At 48.7% G+C, this 13,264-nt stretch overlaps 1 protein-coding gene across 7 annotated transcripts in view; it reads left to right on the top strand.

Moving 5' to 3' along the window:
* GTF2IRD1 (GTF2I repeat domain containing 1) overlaps window positions 1-13,264 on the top strand; it is a 207,256-nt gene that overhangs the window by 120,438 nt on the left and 73,554 nt on the right. For all 7 annotated transcript variants that reach the window (XM_075904297.1, XM_075904298.1, XM_075904295.1 and 4 more), the window contains exons 6-11: window positions 190-500; window positions 2,148-2,237; window positions 3,686-3,769; window positions 5,018-5,201; window positions 9,214-9,239; window positions 12,309-12,429. In XM_075904297.1, coding sequence (XP_075760412.1) covers window positions 190-500; window positions 2,148-2,237; window positions 3,686-3,769; window positions 5,018-5,201; window positions 9,214-9,239; window positions 12,309-12,429 — 816 coding nt within the window. The remainder of the gene's footprint in view (window positions 1-189; window positions 501-2,147; window positions 2,238-3,685; window positions 3,770-5,017; window positions 5,202-9,213; window positions 9,240-12,308; window positions 12,430-13,264) is intronic.

Genomic DNA, 13,264 nt, shown 5'->3' with positions numbered 1-13,264 from the left:
CAGCCGACATCCAACAAGGCTGAGATTGCATGTTCCGTGTTGCCACGCCAGCTGAGCCCGAGCGGTGGTTCTCGTAGCGGACGTTGTTTGCCATACGCCGGCTGTAGCGTGCAGTTCCTGTGTCAGATGCCGTATGATGGACCTTGAAAGTACCTGTGTTTTCCTCTTCTTTCTTTTTTTTCCATTTAGGCCAGCAGACGAGCCCAGCAGAGAGGCGAACCCTAATGTAGAGTTGAATTGTACCTCCCTAGCGTCCAAGGGCGGTCGGGATTCCGGTTCAAATAACCAGATCACTAAACCAGCCAGTCAAGACACTCCATCCACTGTAGCCATGACCAATTTCTTATACGGTGTCTCGCTGCCTACGCAGATCGCCACGGACCTAAAGCAGGAGATGTCTGCCAGCCTGCACGGGGTGAATGCAGCCAGCGAGATGCTGATGCCCAGGCCCTCAGGAGAGCTGAAGGTGCCTTCCTCACAGGAGTACAGCGACTGCTGTGGTAATAGCCTTGCGTTTTCTCACATAGGAGGATCTGGCCTAGAGACAGCCCGTTGAAGTCGATGGAGAGACTCCCATTGACTTTGGGGGGCTTCGGGTCTGTCCCAAAGAGACAAGGAGTAGTGTTGGGGGTTAGCGCCGTTGCTTCCGTTTCCTTTGAGCCCACCTCAGGTAGAATTTCACGGCACTCCCTGTCCCCTTTGGGTGCGTCTCACCCTCGGGTATGGGGGACCATGTGTGTCATGCCGCAGTGCTTGGGCTTGAGCGTCTGTGGGCAATAAGCTGGAGGCGCTTCACCAGGGTTAGTCCCCGGCAGACCGCTGGCGCTTTGCTCACCTGTGCTTCCACAGGTGTGGCTGCTTGCAGTTCCCTTTGGCCACAGGTCATCACTCGCAGCCAGTGGGAGCGGCAGGAAGTCACATGAACCCGGTCACCCCTTCCTGCAGTTCCCATTGGCCAGGAACGGCAGTCCGCGGCCAACGGGGGCCTCAAGCGGCCGTACCTGTGGATGCTCGGGTAAATCAAGCAGCGGCGGCCTGCCAGGGGCTACCCCCGGTAAATGTGTGTCCAGGCTGGTTATTGTCCGTCACTGGGAGCGTCTGGTGCATCGTCAGAGCACAACTGAGGAAAACCCTCACTGGCGGTGGCGGGGCAGTGACCCAAAGGCTCCAGGTGACTGCAGGGGATCAGGGATCAGCCAGCCACTTGCTAGCTGACCGTTCTGAAATCCGCAGCCTCACAAATCCTCGGCCACCATTGTGGCTTCCTAACGACAGCCCACGACCTGCCTGTAGGCCTGGGTTTTGGCGGGGGGGCGGAATCTGTGTTTGGGAATCCCCCTCATTCCCTGGTACAACAAAGTCTCGGCGTTTCCTGCCTCCCCACGCACGCCCCTGTGCTGGGTCAGAGTTGTACAGTCTAGCGAGGAGGTGTCTCTGCGGCAGCCCCGGAGACACGCTCCCTCCGAAGGCACGGACCCCAGGCCCTTCGGGAAGCAGAGCCGCACACGTGTGTGCTACAGACCAAGCTAACACCGGCGCCGTTTTGGCTTTTAAACTAACTGATGCAGAGCCTGGTGCAACCTGACAGAGTGTCTACTTCTGAGGGGGGTCAGAGAGTCCGCGGAGGGTTTTGGAGAGAATTTAAGGGATTTCCCCCCCCCTTTGCGTGGCTCTGTATTAAAACGCTCTGAAGATGACTTTCTGGGCTTGCCTTTGAGTCGTAGCAGTGTAGGGCATGTGGGCCACCAGTGTGTCATCTGGACCCGCTCTGAGCAGGATCAGGCGCCCTGGTGGCTGTGGCACCATGGCCAGACCCTGCTAGACCACCCGCCCATGCCGCCACAGGCGTACAGCTCTGCAGTTTGGTGTTGTCCAAGCCTTTGCCTCTCCCCCGTCTCTCGCGCTCTCCCGTATGCGTATGGCTCAGAGAAGGCGTCCGTGACAGGCCCACAGCCACACAAGCCCCAGGCCAGCGTCCAAGCGGGGAACAGAATGCAAGGGTCTCTCTTCGCCAGTCCTGTGCTCAGTGCCATGGGGTCTAGCGAGGGTGAACCTGATGTGCGCGCTTGGGCAGGCCTCTTGCCTCTGCTTGTACGAGGCGATCGGGTTCTTATAGTTCCTTTCAACTTCTGTTTCCTTGTGTCCAGGACAGAAATCGGCAGCCCCGGGTGGCCCGCTCATCCAGAATGTGCATTCGTCAAAGCGCATCCTCTTCTCCATCGTCCACGACAAAACAGGTATGATGCTCGCTGGGCCTGGGCTGGGAGGGTGCTGTGAGGAAGAGGCAAGGGATGGGAATGGCTCCTGGCAGTAGTCCCAGCTCCTGGCTGTTTCTGCTGGTCCCCCGTGGCTCGACAGGGCAGCTAAAATAGTCAGCTCGCAGTGGCTGATGCCAGGCTCAGGGCTCTGGCCGTCCCCAGATGTCTTGGGTTCATTTGCCGTGAGGGGCTGGTAGGGCGGCCAGCCCTGGGATTCTACGATTCTCGGACTTTTATCCCTGTCTGGCTCCTGAAGCAGGCGCCAGAGAGAGCCCAGACTCTGCACCCCCCTTAATGCAACTTGGAGCTCACTCCATTGAAGAGGCCGGGCGGAATTCCCCCTTGGTGACTGGTGAGGAAGTAACCCGCCACCCGCCACACACACATCACCCTCGGATGGGCCAGGACAAGGCCCCCTCCAGCCCTGATCTGCCCCGCCCCTTCTCTTCCCACCCCGCCTGTTTCCCTCTCCCGAGTGACACGGCCTGGTGCAGGGGGTGCGAAGCCACGTTGCTCCCCTTCCCTCCACCGCTGCTATGAGCGTGGAGGGGGCCCTACCCTTGCTGCCAGTGCCAGCCCACCCCCCCACCTCCCACTAATTCCCTGGGAATCCTTTCACCTCCCATCTACGGTGTCTGGAAGGGTCATGTGGCCCCTCAGCCCCCCTCACACATCGCCAGAGTACGGAAGCATAGCAACAGAGACATCTCTACCTACGCGCCCACACCACCTTCCCTGCCTCATGAGCTAGCATCCGAACGCATCAGAGTCCTTCACTGCATACCACACCCTCTGTGGAAGTAGGGCGCCAGTCTCCCCACTTTCCAAATGGGGAATTGTGTCACAATGTATATTAAATAACTTGCCCAAAGTCCATGACTGGCCGTCCTTCTGCCCTGCCTGGCTTTGCAAACCTAAAATCGCCATGTGATTTCCAAATCGTTAAACCACTAACATTCCGTGGTGCTCTATTCCACCACAACGGGAGCCCCCGGTGTGCAGGGCAGTGTCCGAAAATAGAGGAAGAGACCGCCCCTGCCTAGGCAATATGCAGTGCAACACACAATTAAGCATTCGCTCTTCTAGAATGTCAATAAGTGGGTGGGAAGGGGAAGCTAACGCGAGATTTGAAAACATTGTGTCATGGGTTTGTTCAGTTCTGGAGCGTCTTTCATTGGAAATGTCACGGTTCATTTCCTTCAAGGTCCTTTTTGCACATGTGCAGCTGCAGAGGAACATGCCTCAGTGGGTGGGTGAAGCCTAGACCTTATCAACCAAGCTGACAGAACTTGCCTAGGACGGGGAAATAACTGTTTATAACACAGCCAAGCCTTGTTCCCGATGCCTAACACCTCGCGAGCGAAAAGCGCATCTGCTGTCTGGGTGCCATATGGAAGTTCCTTATTTCTTATATTTTGTTTTGATAGATAAATGGGACAGTTTTATAAAAGAAACTGAAGATATCAACACCCTTAGGGAGTGCGTGCAAATTCTGTTTAACAGTAGATATGGTGAGTAGGAGTTAGAATTCCATTATGCTTCTCCAGTGCTTGTGGTTTGCATAACATTATGTAGCAATCATTTTTGTTCCCTAACACAGCAGCAGAAGCCATATGCTAGCGCGCTCTTCTCTTTTTAACACTCATCGCATGGCAGTTCCTAGGCTCATGGCTTCTCTGTAAGGATATGTCAATATTTCCATTTCGAATCCGCCATATCGCTGAATGTATCGCTCAGCCGTGGAGTGGCCCCTGTCTGAAGCATAATGCACAGGTTCTCAGTCGGAGCGCATGTCTTCTGTACCTTCAGCAAAGTTTTAGGGGAAACATCTGAGCTAACGCTATTTGAAAATGAATGTGGTGCAAAAATATGGCTATGGGTTGTTCTCGCTGCTTTTAACATCCTTGGAGCTCATAAATTGCTTTGTTGGGTGGTGTTAAATTATGGATTCCCCTTTTAGGAACAGCCACATAGGTGTATTTTCCTTAATCTTTTAGCCAGACAAGCATCTGCAAGACACAAATGGAATAGATTAAATGGCCTCAGTTCATGAAGAATGAGTGTGCTTTTTGTGGTTTTTTTTATTGAGGAACGGGGTTGCTGTATTTATACCCTATTGTACCAGGGCTTGTTTGATCTCACAAGCTAAGCAGGCTGGAGCGTGGTTGGTACCGATGTGGAAGACCTCCACCGAAAAACTGGCTGCAATATGAGTAGTACTGAGGAATCTTGGATTCTCTGTATCTTGATCTAAGGTCAGGTCTGCACTGTCAGAGAAAGTCGACTTAAGTTACGCAGCTCCAGCTACAAACCCCGGACGATCACTCTCTGGAGTTTTGATCTCCGGGTAAGTATAGACAAGTTGTCACAGGCTCCACCCGCATCACAAGTATACGATGGCACAGGTTTCTCCTTGGTAGGTGTTACTTGCTGCCCAAGGCAACTCTGGTACCTGATTTGAGCAACCTGAGATGTATCTCAGCATTTTTTAAATGTAATTTAGATTTTATTTGCCCTCTGCTTTATTTCCCTCTTTAAATTCTCCCTTAGGAGCAGCTTTTGGCAATGACCAGGGATAAATTAAGCTTGGAGCCTGGGGCTCTGTGGCTGGAGAAAAAGGATGATTGCAGGACAGCAGGCATGCCTGTTTTGCAGATCTTCTTGAATGTGTTGTCTTCACCTTCTCGTTTGTTTTCTTAAAAAAACAAACAAACCAACCAACCCCGCTTGCAAATTAAAGCCATCCGTTAACCTTTCAGCTGAAGCTTTGGGTTTGGACCACATGGTTCCCGTGCCATACCGGAAGATTGCCTGCGATCCAGAGGCAGTGGAAATCATTGGGATCCCTGACAAAATACCATTCAAACGACCCTGCACCTACGGCGTCCCCAAACTCAAACGAATCCTGGAGGAAAGGCACAACATCCACTTTGTCATTAAAAGGTACACTGCTAATCAGAGAGACTGCAAAGAGGTGACCTGGAAGGTATTGTAGTCTGCCTGTTTTGTGGGAGTGTTCAGGAAGCAGCGTCCTGCTCTGGATTTAGTCCCTGAATAGTAACCAGAAAATTATATTCGGAATTGTTTTTTGAATTACATTAGAACAGCAAGGATTGGATCAGTTTTTCTATTTATCCACTCAGTGTTTCAAACAAACTTCCACACAGAACTATAGCCACATGTGCAGTTGAGGTACCTTGGGAATTGTTCCTAAACAGGCAAAGAGAAGGGTTCCCCTTGAATCAGTTTGGGATGAGAGTGTAATAAGTACATTGGGCAGATTCAACAGGTGAGAAAAGATTTTTTCCAATAGGGTTTTACTGAGAGCTTTTTTCTAGCCAGCTGTGATGGAGAATAGGCCTAAAACTTGACTTACCATGTGCTGAATAAATAATGTATTTGTTTTTGCCAACAGGTAGGTACCGTATTTTCCGGCGTATAAGGCTACTGGGCGTATAAGACGACCCCCTAATTTTTTAGTTAAAAGATAGGGTTTCGTCTTATACCCCAGCGCCCCTCCGCCTCCCCGGCTTTGCTCCCGGTGTCCCTGGTCTGCTGGAGACGGTCCCCTGGGATGCCCTGCCGCCGGCTTCCCCCGAGGCTTTGCAAAGCCGCAAAGCCGTATACCCGGCGTATAAGACAACCCCCGATTTTTGGGGGATGTTTTTTAACATCAAAAGTCGTCTTGTACGCCGGAAAATACGGTATGTGATTTTGATATTTCTCCCCAATTAACTGTTTTGCCCGCTTGCTCGCTCTCTCTTTTTTTTACCAAATCAAAACCAGTTGTCCAGTATTTATACTTATCCCTACAATAACAAACATAAGAACATAACATAAGAACCACAAATGTTCTGTCATAAGTGCCTCCGTGATGATGGTTCTCGATCATCCAAACCTTTCAAGAGTTTTATCTGCCTGCATATGAAATATGCTGTCAAAATGGCATGTGACAAATTTAGATTGTGCTGGCTGAGTGCATATTGAGAGAGACAGTAATTTTCCTTGAGCTATATTTGCCTGATAGCCCCTGGTAGGTCATGTTTTTTATAGTGGTTTCTACTTTTGCACTAGGGTAGGAACGGGGTGCAAAACTGCACAATGACGTCTCCGTTTTTTGTGTATCTGATCTCTCCTCATCTCTCCAGCAGGGACAATGACATTTCCTATCTAACTCTGTCAGCTTATGTGGCCCCCATCCCCATAGTACTCAGGACCTTGGAATTGTTATGTGTGTATCCTCACATCATGCTGGTGGGGCACGACAGTGCTGTTATCCTCATAGACTCATAGACTTTAAGGTCAGAAGGGACCATTATGATCATCTAGTCTGACCCCCTGCACAGTGCAGGCCACAGAATCTCACCCACCCCTCTTAGAATAATCCTCTCACCTATAATATATATATATATATCCTCATTGTGCAGATGGAAAACTGAGGTGTGGAGGAATGTACCCAAGGTTTGCAGCAGAGCCAGACTCAGGCCAATGCCCTGACAATCTTTCTCCTCATTTTGTGGGGTTCCCTCTCCTATGCACTGTTTTTGTTTCCTCCTTCTTGGGCTCATCTGGAACAGACAAAACTCTTAACATAGTTTTCATCCTTCCTCAGAGTTGTGGATTATGTAGTCAACAAAAGCTCCCTTTGTTTGGGGAGGGAGACAAAAACCACACTCCTTTAATTACGGGCTCTTTTGAGAAAATTCAGTCATTCTCTGAGTAAAGTCTTTGCTAGCACCTGCAAAATGCAAAGGCACCTATGAGGAGTGGAATTTCTTGGAGCCTAGGCTATAAAAATATAGAAGAGGTAGGAAGGACATCAGTGCCAGATGTGGATTTCTAGACACCTGCTGCCACTCAGTTTCCAGCTGAAAAATCCAGTGAATCCAGTCACAAATTCTTCTTCACTTTCCCTTTCACCAGCTGGCAAGATGACTCCTGTTTATATTATGTCACCAAAGAACGTTCTTATCCCGGCCGAGAGGGTGTAGATGAAGCAAGATTAGGTTTTTTAGAGCTGGACCTCAGGCCAACCCCTGTAGAAAAATCTTCATCTGAACTGTACAGCTTGGATTTGTCCCTGGTGCTTTGCAGTGCACACAGTCAAGCATGCTGAGGGAGGGGACCAAGCCAGCAACTGCCCCGGGGCCCGGTCATTTCAAAGGGGCCCAAGCTGTTAGCCACCACTGCTGCTACTGCAGTAGCAGAGGTGCCTGGAGTCCCAGGTCCGTTAAATTGCCACCAGGGCACCGCACGATGCGCTCCAGGCGGCTCTGAGGCCTGGGGGGGGGGAGGGGGGCACTGACGTTTGACTGAACCAGCTTTGCCCCTTCTGTTTGAGGCCCCGCCCCTTTTAGGGCCACAGAGCTCCTCCCCCCCGACCTTGCCAAGGAGCCTGGCAAGGCTGTCAGCTCTGCTCTGCTTAGTAATTTATTAATCTCGTGGCCCATTGTGATTCCTTTAGAAGACTGATAAACTCCAGCGCGCTGGCTCCCCCCCTATGGAGAGACGCAGTGAATAACGCGTCCGGGGAAGAAGCAGCATGTCCGTTCTGTGGCAGTAGCATTGTGCGAGGGCAGAAGTTCTGTTCCACGAAGGTCGTTTTCGATTCCAAGATGTGCAATGAGAGCTGAAAACGTTGATAATTCTCCCCAAGGGAAATGCAGAAAATATTGTTGTTTCGAGTCAATCGGAACTAGGGATGTGAAAATAAGTTTGAAAACGTCTCCAGGTAGCTGCTCAAAATCATAGCGGTGACGCAGTGACACATGTGGCTGGCTCTGTAATATAAAGCATAAATCAGCTTTCTACTGCAGAGCCCACAGTGAAACCTCCCTGGAAGTGAGGCCAGCAAGGGCTGCTCTCAGCTCTTCTCCCAGGGAGGTTTGCTGAGGGCTCTGTAGCCAGCATGTAACCTGAAGTGGGAGTGGGGTTTGACCAGGCCTGCCATGGACAGGGGCTGCTCTGCCCAGGGCGGGCAGGGAACAGCTCCAGCCACTATTCTGCTAGTTAACCAGACCCGGTGAGCCTCACCCATTAAGGTTAACTGGTTAACCTTTTACATGCCCAATCGGCACATTTGGTTTTGAGAGAATTTTAATTTTCAGCGTTGACTCTTTTATTCTGTAGGGCGCAATATACAAATACACAACATTTCGAAACAACACGACATCGTTCTGAAAATACCAGAATGGGATGTTTCGACCTGGTTCAACTTTTTCACTGTTTTCTGCCGAATCAAAAGCTTAAGGGAAACAGAGCTAATGTTTGCTGTGTTTTGGTTTTGATGGATCTGCATATGCTGATAAAATAAGGTTCTATCAAAATTATTCTAACCAGCTCCAAACGTAATACTTTCTTTCTGCTCACATAAGAGCTGTAGGACTGAGCTTAGTGAACACTTTCTTAAGTGATAACGATGCAGCCTTGTTAGTCTGGTCTAGCTAAAACAAAAGACAGAACTATGTAGCACTTTAAAGAATAACAAGATGGTTTATTAGGTGATGAGCTTTCATGGGCCAGACCCACTTAGCTCTTCAGGTGAGTTTTTATAGTAAAGTTACCAGAGGTCCCACAATTGCATGTATACAAAAGACAGAAAAACTTGCAGATATTCCTGCCTTAATGGAAAATGGTAAATGGGCTTGACTAAATAGCAGAAAGGCATCTTAAACTGCCTTGGCCACGTAGCTTTCTGCTAAAGCCGGAAAGTAACAGCTTTATTTAATACAGTTAATGAAATGGAGAACATGACTTAGGAGCAGATGTTAAGGTGCTTTAGATGAAAGACACATATTGTTATTGTTGGATTTGGGCAAAAAAATTACAGTGCTTTTTTTAAAGGAAAAGGGATGAATAAACCCAACATGGTTCTTACTGAACATACTGTTAATAAATGGTATCTGAAATTGATTCACTAGATGCTCCTCTTTCTTTTTTTCCCCCTTGCTTTCAGGATGTTTGATGAGAGAATTTTTACAGGTACGTTATTAACATTCTGTGATTTATTGTCTGTGAATAGAACCCAGAGAAGTAGAGTTCAAATGATGTAATCCCTAACCAGCCACAAGTGAAGGCCTTATGTTATGCTCACCAAAGATAAAACCTTATCTGTATAATATACACGAGTCGAAGGAAAGTCACTCCATGCATAGGAGCAGCTCACAACCTATCCATCCCATAAGTCTCCTTTTAGCCCTTGAAATAGGGCTGATGTGGGACTTTAGTGGGGCATAGACCATGAGCTGGTTATGTGTACAAGGTAAATTTCACCCCCTAGAAATCCATAGAGTATTTGAAAGGCTTTACAAAAGCGGGGGCATCTATTTGTAAGTTATTCTCTCTCCTTTGCACATGAAGTGCTAACGTGACTTTTTTGATCAACAAAAAGGAAAACAACAAAAATCCCCAAGTACTTCGGTTTAACTGCTTGGCTTTGTTGTCTGTTCCTTTTTACTTGCACTGAGAATAATGTTATATGAAGAGATGCCATTTCAAACAACTTCTCACACATAAAACGAGAAAACAGCAAGGAGTTCTTTGGTACCTTAAAGACTAAGGGTATGTCTACACTACCCCGCTAGTTCGAACTAGCGGGGTAATGTAGGCATACCGCACTTGCAAATGAAGCCCGGGATTTGAATTTCCCGGGCTTCATTTGCATAAGCCAGCCGGAGCCATTTTTAAATGCCGGCTTGTTCGAACGAGGTGTACAGATAGTGCGGAATGGCTTGCTAGTTCGAACTATCTAGCCCGTGCCGCGTGTAGCCGCGCGGCACGGGGTTCGAACAAGCCGGCATTTAAAAATGGCGCCGGCCGGCTTATGCAAATGAAGCCCGGGAAATTCAAATCCCGGGCTTCATTTGCAAGTGCGGTATGCCTACATTACCACCCTAGTTCGAACTAGGGTGGTAGTGTAGACATACCCTAAGAGATTTATGAGGGCATCAGCTTTCATGTGTAAAACCCACTTCCTCAGAGGAATAGAATAAAATGAAGCACATTGCAGTAAGATCGGAGCCTTCTTTTCAAATACTGTGAAAAGGCACCCAAAAGATTGCGTCATTGGCTTCTTCCTATCTTCATCTGATGTATATCTGAAATGTTGCTGTAAAAATGGCACCATTTGGTCATGTATTTTATTGTCTGACAGTGATTCCATACCCACTGGGCTCAGTTTACAAGGAAAAACTTATTTTCTCTAATGAAGAGCTTAGCAAACTGGAGCTAGGATCTGAGAGTCAAGCGGGGTGCTTTTATCAGTTTAAAAGATTTTACTGGCCAACGCCTTTAACTGCTATTTATAAAGGTCCTACAGGGCACATTAAGCTTTCAGTGGCACCTGTAAAACTTTGTTATGTTCCTGGTTAGCCCTCACTAGCAACCCCATTGCCTACCATGAGGTTTGGGCAAGTGTAACTGACTGGAAATTAGGAAACAATTTTGTTGTTGATCAACAAGATTGGAAGACATTCCAGCTCACTCCCTTCTAGCCGTCTGGTCTCTGCAGAGCTAACAGAAGCAAGAAGCAGTAAAAACTCAAGTCAGCAGATATGAGTACACAAAAGAACCGGATCTGCTGAGTAAGGCGGTCCCATTTTTACATTACACTTTGTCAGAGTGAAGCTGCATTTTAAGTTGCCATCTACAAAGTATCCCAAGGTTTCCACTGCAGTTTTGCTCAACATTTAATTAAAAACCCACCGCTCCTAGGAAACCTATTTTTGCTGCTCCCCTGGGCAGGTGCTTAAGTCAGGCTTCATTGTTGCAAGAGCAAGATTTTGGTACCTGGGAAAAGTAAATTAAAAGGCCCCAGTTGAACTGTCAGAAGATAAATGGCATCTTTAAAGCTCCATGCTGCTTAGTGTTCCCATTGCGAAGCTCTGCCCTCCTTCATATGCCAGAGCCGAAAAGAAAGGGGATTTTACATTGCCATAGATTGTACATGCTTCAAAAGGAGGTAGCGGCTGTGAGGCTTGGAGCCGAGCAAAGTTCCAGTGTTACAGATATAATGAGACACGTGCCTAGTTTGTGCGGCTTGTCAGCATAATTCTGCTCCCTCCTTCCCCCAGCCCTTCAGCTCTCCATTCAGCTTCTCTCTGTAGCACCCGATTTTCATTTCCGATGCTGGCTTCATAGCGCTCTTTCCATCTCCGAGATCATTGCTGGTGCATCATTACAGCTACTGGTGGGTTGCTGAAGGGCAAAGAGAAGGTTTTCCTGGGGGGGTCTGTACTGAAGTCACAAGGCCCAACTGCTGCTTGAGTAGACCTCACGTTCGTCTAGCTAGCTCAGGTCTTCCTTCAGGTCAGGGTTCCAGGCAGGTTTCTCCAGCCCACGCTGAAGTGCCCCATGCTCCAGGACCCGACTGAGTCTTACATTCACTCAGGACATCGGCTGAGCTGCAGTCACACCATCCGATTGCAGTATTGACACGTCCTTCATGTGTAACCCAGATGCTCACGTGGTACCGTCCTTACCCATACGCAGAATATGCAGTTGCGTAGGGCGCCTGGAAATTTGGGGTACCCCTGGGTCTTAATATCCCCCCTCCCGCCTCTTCCTGTCCGTGTTCAGTGGCTCTGCTTCCTCTGGAGAGAGGCTAGTTAACTTAAAAGTAAAAAAACCCACCCTGCCTGACTTATTAGCAGCATATTAACCCCGTGAAAGAGCCATGCAAGTGGCAACAAAGCCATTTTACAGGCATTTGCCAACCCCTGGTATGTACTGTCAGTTTCCTGAATTATTAGCTGACAGGACCTGAGTTTAAGATTTGCTTTCAAAATGTTTCATTGGCGTGTTGCTGGTGATTATAACATCACAGCTCTCAAAACTTGTTATCCTCCCTTCCCTCCCCCGGCTGCCACCAGACATAGGGGCACCCTATAGAACTGCGTAGAGCCCCATAACACCGAGGGATGGCCCTGCACTCTTTAAGCTGCTGACTGGTTTGGTAGATGCAGGAGAGGTGCGACTGTGCCTCTAGCATTAGAATTCTTCTGTGGCTAATCCTGCTTTTGTTTTTCATGATGAAACCTCGCTGCGGAACAGGGAGTAAATTTACCAAAGATCCAACCAAGCTGGAGCCCTCCAGCCCGTCCGGCGAAATCTCTCCAGAACCACACCGAATGACAGTGCTGGACCTGGCAGGGACTCCGCAGGCTAATAACAGGTATGTGGCTTCCACATTCCAGCTGCTGTTGGGCACGGCAATGCTGGGAGATTGCCGGGGGTGGGGGTGGGAGATGCATGTAAAAAGTATGCCCTCAGCCCAAGTGGGGCGTGTGGGGGGGTGTTTTAGTATCACTCACAGGACACTTTCAGGACCAGATGTGGGAGTCAGAGGCAGTAAGGTTTTTTGCCAGAACTGAACAAGAACTTTGGGTTTTGCCCCAAATTAGGTCCAGATTAGCATGGTGTCGTGGTTTTGCACCTGTCGGTTTAGCTTGCAAACTCCTCAGAGCAGGGACTGTATCGTCTTTTCTCACTTGTGCAGTGCGGAGTGCGCTGTTGGCACGGGGAATATTACTTCCAAAGATAGTCCCTGCAAGTGGAGGGAGGCAATATTTTTTTCATCATCCTGTGAGTTTGGAGCATGCTCTTGCAATCCTCGGCTGGCAGCCATCTGAAATCAGGAAAACACATGTCTAAGGGGAGTGAAATGAAAGGGACCGAGTGCTTTGCTGGTTTGTGGTACCTGTAAGAGCTTTGTCTGAGCACACAAATGAAAACCAGGGGGCTTATATTTTCCTTTGACGGTGTGCCCACCCTTGCTACTATTAGTAAGCTACTAGAGAAATCAGATCCTCCCGATACTGGGGGCTGATTGCAACAACAACGAAAAAAAGAGAGAGATCAAAACCACTGAGTTTGAACAAAAGGGACCAGCTCACTGCTTGTGCAGACAAGCTAAGAGAAGATTTCCTTTCTGAGATGCATAAAATAGGTCTAGAAAATCCCCTTCAGGCTGCGGTCTAATGGGCCATGCTTTATAAGAAGGGTACATT

The sequence above is a fragment of the Pelodiscus sinensis genome, chromosome 21, assembly GCF_049634645.1.
Source record: "Pelodiscus sinensis isolate JC-2024 chromosome 21, ASM4963464v1, whole genome shotgun sequence".
Lineage (NCBI taxonomy): Eukaryota > Metazoa > Chordata > Testudines > Trionychidae > Pelodiscus > Pelodiscus sinensis.
This window is presented reverse-complemented; position numbering and strand designations above follow the sequence as displayed.